Source organism: Aureococcus anophagefferens (assembly GCF_000186865.1).
Source record: "Aureococcus anophagefferens unplaced genomic scaffold AURANscaffold_11, whole genome shotgun sequence".
Lineage (NCBI taxonomy): Eukaryota > Pelagophyceae > Pelagomonadales > Pelagomonadaceae > Aureococcus > Aureococcus anophagefferens.
The window spans coordinates 1,365,496-1,373,309 of record NW_008705571.1 but is presented as its reverse complement, the minus strand read 5'-3'; the positions used below and the strand labels follow the sequence as shown (position 1 = coordinate 1,373,309).

At 70.6% G+C, this 7,814-nt stretch overlaps 1 protein-coding gene across 1 annotated transcript; it reads right to left on the bottom strand.

Moving 5' to 3' along the window:
• Positions 1-1,255: 1,255 nt before the first annotated feature.
• On the bottom strand, positions 1,256-1,627 carry AURANDRAFT_16370 (hypothetical protein; the record flags this gene model as incomplete). Its single annotated transcript, XM_009039424.1, has 1 exon — positions 1,256-1,627. A coding segment is annotated over one exon (372 nt), but the record flags the coding sequence as incomplete, so codon positions are not given.
• Positions 1,628-7,814: the final 6,187 nt, after the last annotated feature.

The following is a 7,814-nucleotide window of genomic DNA, read 5'->3' as shown; positions in this document are numbered from 1 at the left end:
CCGCGCCCGCGGCGGCCGACCGGCCGCCGGCCGCGCCCGCGATCTCGCTGCCCGCGCCCGCGGTCATGCGCGGCCACGACCGGCCCGAGATCTAAGAAGGCGGTAGAGAGCGCCGCGCCCTCGGGACCTCGACACCGCCGCTTGCCCTTCAAAAGGGACCTCGACACCGCCGCTCACGCCTCGACGCCGCCGCTGCATCGGCGCATGTCCGGCTTGCGCGCTTCGCCGCCGCGCTCGGCGTCGACGTTACGACGAGCGAGCAGGTCACGTGCCACTTCTTCGGCGCGTGCAAGTCGACGGACCCGGAGACGGGCGAGACGACGAACTACTCGGAGACGGACATGCTCGAGTGGGCCGTCGACGAGCTCGAGTACGTCGTCGCCGTGCCCAACGGCCGCACGGGCGGGAACATGAACGACCGCTCCCTCTACCGCATGAGCCAGGACGACGCCTACGCGTACAAGACGGAGAACGCGCACGCCTTCTTCCCCGAGAACTTCAGCGGCCGCTACTACGCGGGCACGCCCGGCGGCACGGCCTGCATCAAGGGCGCCTTCTGCGGCAACGACGAGACCCAGTGGTTCGACGAGGAAGACGGCAACGAGGCCTGGGAGAACTTCAAGTGGGAGGAGGCCGCGCTCCGCGACCTCGTCGAGACCGTCGACGCGGCCTACTCCGTCGACCGCGCGAAGATGTACGTCACGGGCGGCGGCGGCGGCGGCTTCCTCCCCGCGCGCTGGGTCTGCGACGCCGCGGACCTCTTCGCGGCGTCCTACGTGAACACGGGCACAGCAACGTTGCCGTCCCCGTCTATCACAGTGCCAACCATGTCCGCCTCGTTCTGGCTGTTTAACCTTCGGTGTAGTAGAAATTCCCTTCAGTTGGTCGTTCGAATTCGTCGAGCTCCCGAGAGGCCCTCGTCGCCGCGGGGCTCGGGTACCCGCGGGAGATCTCGGGCGCGAGCCGGCCGCGACGGGCCCGAGATCGGGGCCGGAGCGCCCGGCGCGATGATCTCCGTTAGGGCGCGCCCCTAGAGCTCGCCGTCGACCATCTTCTGGAGGATCGCCTTGCGCTTGCCGAGCCAGGCGGCGAGCTCGGGCTTCGTGCCGCCGGTCTTCATGCCCGCGAGGCGCGCGAGCTCCTTGGCGCGCGCGGGCGCGTCCTTGGCGGCCTGCTTGGCGACGTATTCGAGCTCGCGGGCGTCGCAGCCCTTCTTCGTCGCCGGGTCGCAGCGCGCCGCGGGCGTCGTCGCGCCGTTGATCTCCAGAATCTCCATCGTGAAGACGAGCGGCGCGCCGCCGGGGATCTTCGGCGGGCTCCCGCGGTCGCCGTAGCCGAGCTCCGACGGGATGTACATCTCCCACTTGTCGCCCTTCACCATGAGCTGCATCGCCTCGGTCCAGCCCGCGATGACCTGGTTCGGCGCGAACGACGTCGGGCTCCCGCGGTCGTAGGAGCTGTCGAACGTCGTGCCGTCGATGAGCGTGCCCGCGTAGTGGCAGCTGCAGGACGTGCCGGGCAGCGGGTGCGCGTCGCCGTCGCCCTCGCGCAGGACCTTGTACATGAGGCCGCTGGGCAGCGAGATGACGCCGGCCTCCGTCGCCTTCTCCGCGAGCCAGGCCTTGCCGGCCTCGTCCGTCGACGACGCGAGCGGCGCGACGGCGGCGAGGGCGACGACGAGGCGCGCGAACATGGTGTCTGGGTGGCGTCTCGACGCGGAGGCTGCGGACACGCGGAGCTTGTGGCAGCGAGGCGCTGGGAGGGTTTGTGGCAATCTCGCGGCTCCACCGACCTCAGTCCTCAAGGACTTCAGGACCGTGATGGCACCAGCAGCCCGGCGTCGAAGCTCGCACAATATAGGCCACTCGGACGGGACGCAGCCGCGCCATGCGGAGCGTCACGTCCGAGTGGGAGCAGGAGAGCAAGGCGGCGCTGGCGGCGGACCTCGCGCGGCTGCACGTCGGCGTCGCGCTGCCCGCCGAGGCCGTGGACCGCTGGTCGCGGCGCGACATCGAGCGCTTCTACGAGTCCGGCGGCAAGCTGCGGCCCCGGTTCCAGGCCAAGGCCGAGAGCTGGCGCGAGGCGCTCCGCAGCGCGCGGTCCGCCCAGAGCGCGGCGGCGCCGCCGCCGCCGCCCGCGGCCCCGGCGGCGGCCGCGGCGGCGCTGCCGCGCGGCGCGGTCGCGGCGCTGGACCGCGCCGTCGCGGGCGGCGGCGAGGACCGCCGGTCGGCGCTGCCGCGCGGCGCCGTCGCGGCGCTGGACCGCGCCGTCGCGGACGGCGGCGGCGATCGCTCCGCGCCGCCGCCCGCCGCCGCGCCGCCGCGCGCCGCCGCGCGCGAGGCGCCGGCCGCCGCGGCCGGGGGCCGGCCCGCGCCGCCGGCCGCGCCGCGCGCGTACCCCGCCCGGGCCGCGGACGCGTGGCCCCGGGGCGCGTCGCTCGCCGCGGGCGCGGCCCTGCGGCTCGCGCGGCTCCAGCTCCACGAGGACCCCGACGCCGTCGCGCTCAGGGCAGCACAAGAGAGCGAAATTCCCAACTTCAAAGGCTCCGATCTCGGCCATTTTCCACTCGTTTCGGCTGATTTTTGGACGAGCGATCATCTCTCGGAACGGTCTCGAAGCGTGGATGTTTTTTCCGTAACGCGCGCGCGCGGACCACTCACGTTGAAGCGACGTTGAATCACTCTCGTGCTGCCCAGGTCGCGCTCGAGCCCCTCGAGCGGAAGAAGGCGGAGCTCGTCGCGTCCGGCGCGTGGTGCGAGGCCTGGGCGGTGCTGCTGCCCATGACGACCAAGGGCTGGGACTCGAAGACGAAGCTCCTCGTGCAGGCCGTCGCGGCCAAGGACGTGCTCGCGCCGGGCAGGAAGCCGACGCCCATGGACATCAGCGAGAGCATCCAGCGGGCGAGCTCCCTCGTCGTCGGCGCCAAGCTCCGGCCCGCGACGGACTTCGCGCGGACGGAGGCGGGCCGCCGCGCGCTCGCGGCGACGGGCATCCTCAAGGGCTGCACGGTCGAGCGGCCCTGGCCCTTTTGCGAGTTCGAGCGCAACTTCGCGGAGATCACGTCGAACCTGGCGGGGCTGCTCTTCAAGGAGGTCTTCCGGGGCATGGTGCGCCAGGAGCGGAACAAGGTGCTCGTCGCCCCGCCGGCCCTCGCGTCCGAGTCCGCGCGGGCGCGGCTGCGGACGCCCGTCGGCGGGTCGTCGCCCCTCGCGGACCTCTTCCGCCGCGGCTACTGCGTCATCGACGGGTGCCTGGACGCGGCGGAGTCCCGGGCGCTCTACGACCACTACTCGACGCAGCTGCGGACGGGCGTGCTCAGCCACGTGTCCAAGGACGCGTGCAACGTCGGCTGCGCGTCCGCGCTCCTGCCCGTCAGGGACGACGAGCGCCGCGCGCAGTTCGGCGCCGAGCCGCCGGCCGTGAAGAAAGCCTTCGAGCTCATGGCGGGCCTCGCCGACGACGTCGACGCCGCCGCGGGCGGGCTCGAGCTCATGGTGCCGGGCAACGTCATGGTCGCGGTCTACCCGCCCGACGGCTCCAAGTACGTGCCCCACAGCGACTGGTACAGCCACGAGACCTACAACTACCGGTTCCTCTCGTGCCTCCTCTACTTCAACCCGGACTGGACCGAGGACGACGGCGGCCACCTCCGCATGCACCTCGACCGCCGGCCGAAGCACGCGCCGGCCGACGGCGAGCCGGGCGCGCTCACGGACCTGCTCCCGGCGCCGGGGCGCCTCGTCCTCTTCTTCGCCCGCACGGTCACCCACGAGGTCCTCCCGGCGAAGCTCCGCGAGCGCTGGGCCTACACGCTCTGGGTCGAGCGCCTCCCGAAGGGGCCCCCGCCGAAGCGCAAGCCCCGGCCCGAGGGGCCCGCCTACGACCCCGCGGGCGAGCGCGTCGGCTAAAAAGGGGCGCCGTGGCGGCGACGTCGCTTCCCCGCCGGGGACAGCACGGGCGATCGACCACGCGATCGACCCCGTCGGTGCTCAACGTCACATTGAGGCCTACATTGCCTCTCTGCCGACGTCGACGTCGCGGCGCCATCTCGCGGCGCCGGCGACACAGCCTCGACAAAAAGTTGCGCGCGAGTCGTGACGCGCATCCGCCGTGCGCGCGACCGCAGCGCCGCAACGAGCCGCGCAGCGCCGCTTCGCGCGCCGCTTCGCGCGCACGACCACCGCGAGCGATGCGCGCCGCCGTCGCGGCGCTCGCGGTCGCCGCGGCGCTCGCGGGCCGCTGCGGCCGCGAGTGCCCCGCCTTCGGCAGCCGCGGGCCGAGCCGCGACCGCAGCGGCAAGCGGAAGTGGCACGACCTCGTGCACTACCACATCGCCAAGAACGCGGGCACGACGCTGCGGAGCGTGATCAAGACGCGCTACGGCGGCGTCGAGCTCCACGGGCCGGGCAAGCAGGCCTACGGCCACTACTTCGACAGCGACAGCAAGAAGTGGCGGGGCCGCTACTTCGTGGCCATGGCGCGGGACCCGACGGCGAAGCTGCTGAGCCAGTTCTTCTACGTGCGGTCCGCGCTCAGCGGCCCGTTCGGCGAGTGGCACCGCTGCGTGACGTTCGGCGAGTACGTGGAGTCGCGGCGCGCGCGGCACAACCACCAGTTCAGCCAGCTCATCGCCGGGAGCCGCAAGGCCGCCTGCGGCGGCGGCGTGCCCGGCGCGAACGTGTCGCTCATCCCGCGGCCGCGCCACGAGCTCGGCCACGTCACCGTCGGCGCGATGTGCCTCGGCGGCGAGCGCGTGCTCAAGGAGCGCATGATGCAGATCCTGCGCCAGCCGCGCCTCTTCGTGGGCATCGTCGAGGACTTCGACGCGTCGCTCCTCGTGCTCCAGGCCGAGACGGGCCTGCCCGACGCGACGTACTGCCACCGGCGGTCGACGAAGGGCGCGCTGAACCACCCGCGGTACCTCGACGCGGCGACGGTGGCAAACGCCCGGTACCGCAACAGCCTCGACGAGCTCTTCTACGCCGCGGCGAAGGAGGTCTTCGCCTGGAAGCGCTGCTGCTACCGCGTCACGGACGCGGCCGTCGCGGCGTTCCGCGCGGAGAACGCGGCGTGGCAGGCGAAGACGGGCTGCGGCGTAAACGCCGACCGCATGCAGAAGGTCGTCGACAACCGGACCGTCGGCGACCCGAACTGGCACGACCGGGAGACGTCCCGGGACTGCGAGAAGCTCGACCACGTCAAGTACGCGCTCCCGAAGCGCGACGGCAAGCCGGACCACGGCGGCTGGCGGCCGGGGCCCGACGAGGCAGGCGGGCGGCGGGCGCGGCCGGGCGCCGAGGGCCTCGGCCTCCCCGAGGACCGGCGGCCGAGCGCCGGGTAAGGGAGTCGGCGCCCGGGAGCTCGCCGTTCGCGCGGGAGGTAAAAGAGCGGTTGTTGCACCTCTGGTCCGCGGCGGGGCAGCCTCCGCATTCGTTGGGACGCCGCGCAGCGCGCGCTGCGGCCGACGCCGACGGAACTCCACCATGGTCGGCTCGTCGCTCGTCGGGTCGTCGTGGAACAGCGCGGGCATGGGCCACATCGACCCGAAGCTCGAACGGCAGCAGCTGCGGAAGGAGGTCGACGCCCTCATGGCCCGCGTCGACAAGGCCGTCGCGAACAAGGACCTCAAGGCCGAGGACCGCATCGACCGCGTCGAGGACTACAAACGGCAGATCAACGAGAAGAAGGGGCGCCTCGCCCAGCTCAAGCGGGACGCGCGCGCGGCGGACGACGAGAAGCCGAAGACGCCGCGCGACCTCGCGCCCGTCAAGGCGCCGCCCCAGGGCAAGGCGCCCAAGGCCGCCGACAAGGCGCCCAAGGCCAGCAAGCCCTGGAACCCGCGACACGCCGAGCTGCCCAAGACGAAGCTGTGATTCTTCGCCCGTTCGCGGGGGGGCGGCGCGAGCGCGCGCGCGCGGGAGCCGCTAAGCCAGTGTCCTGTGGCGTCGCGGGGGCGGGCTCCCCTTTTTTTGGTTGGGAGAGCTGCATGAATGGCGTTTTGGTCGCTTCAATGTCGATGCAGGCTCGAGTTTTGGCCGCTTCAATGTCGATGCAGCTCGTGAGTTTCACACCAGTGTGAAAACCAAAATCTTGCCAGGATAGTCCTCCGGGACGTACACGTAAAACAGCTCCTTAAACCAGCTAGGGAGTCCGAAGGAGCGGTCCGTGGGTCGGTCGCACTACGTCCCTTCACGCGCGGCTCGGGCTGCGACGTCACATTGAGGAGAATATCAGCTGGGGGTTTTAGATGTTTCTTTTATTGGGGACCAGGGCGGCTGCGGGGTCCTCGTGCGGCACTTGGCCAACGCCTTCATGCTCCTCGTGCATTGCATCGCCCACAGGCATGCCCTAGCATGTGCGGACGCGGCCAAGGACAACTCCATCGCCGAGTACTTCGAGGCCGTCCTCCAGAAGACGAGGATGCACCCGTCGGAGACGAAGATCTGGATGATGAGCGCCTGCAATCGCATTGGGGCCCCTTCACAGTACCTGCCGGCTACTCTCTCGTCGACAAGCCCGCTGAGACGCAGGGGGCCTGGGACGCGCTCTGCTCGAACAAGACGTGGTGGCGGAACAAGCGTCTCGCTCATCTCTGGGAGGATGGTTGGGACACCTCGACCTTCAAGCGCAAATTTGGCGGGCGACTCCAGGAGGGCGCCCCGGACCGCTACTTCTTCTTTTACGCCACGGACCGGACGGAGTGGAGCCACACGCTGCCCATCAACGAGTATGGTGCTGCTCAAACATGGGTCGTGATAACGAAGTGACGACGCCGTCGTCGACGGAGCACCTCTATGGAGGAGTAACGCCTCCCGCCTCAGAATAATAAATAATACTTCTAGAGTGAAAGTTAGATTAAGGTCGAGCTAAGCGGCGCAAAATTAAACCGAACATTCCGGCACCGGAAACGCGCGCCCCTCGCTGCCGGCGGACAGCTCGGGCGACGGAGACGACTGACAAAAATCGGCGGGTCCAAATCGGACATCGTTGGACCGCTGCGTCTATGCGCGCGCTCACGGCGCCGGAGCCATAGCTGTGAGATGGGTTAGATTAAGGTCCACGCGAAAACTCTTCGGATTTGAGCTTTTCTCAGGAAGTTGAGTCGAAAATTTTTTAAGAATTTCCGGACGTATGGCGCGCGCGCGCGCGGCGGTAGAGGTGTCAGGAGGGGTGCGCCGGCGAAATCGCCCTAACCTTAATCTAACCCTAACCTTAATCTAACTTTTACGCTATGGGGGGTCCTCCGCCTATGGTTGGTTTCCACACTGTTTCACACACGGGCCGACTCGCACGAAGTCAGGACCGCGTGTTCTAAAAAGATCGGCGCGCCGCGCTCGACGTGAAAACTCTTGTTCGCGTCCAAGGACTCGCCGTTCGCAACCGCGGAGGCGAGGCGTGCACAAGCGGGCGCTCGTCGTCGACCGGAACTCGTACAAGGCGCGCGCGAAGCGATCGAGGTCGACGGCGTCACCGACGTCCGGCCCGATGCTCCCGGCGACCTACGAGGCCTGCGCGGACCCCGCGGCGGTCCTGGACCTCCACGCGGCGCTCCTCGCGCGGGGCGAGGCCGGCGGAATCGACCGCCTCGCGGCCGCGGTCCGCGTCGTCGCGGTCGCGTCGGCGACCTGGGCCGGCGGCCGGCGCGCGGCGCTCCGCGGCGACCGCGGCTTCCTCGGGCTCGTCGCCGACGTCGGCGCGCGCCTCGAGGCCGAGGCGGGCGTCGCGGATGCCGCGGCGCCGCCCGCGGCGCCCGCGGCGCCCGCGTCGGGCGCGGCCGTCGTCTCGCTCCTCCGGAGCCTCGTGCGCCTCGGCGC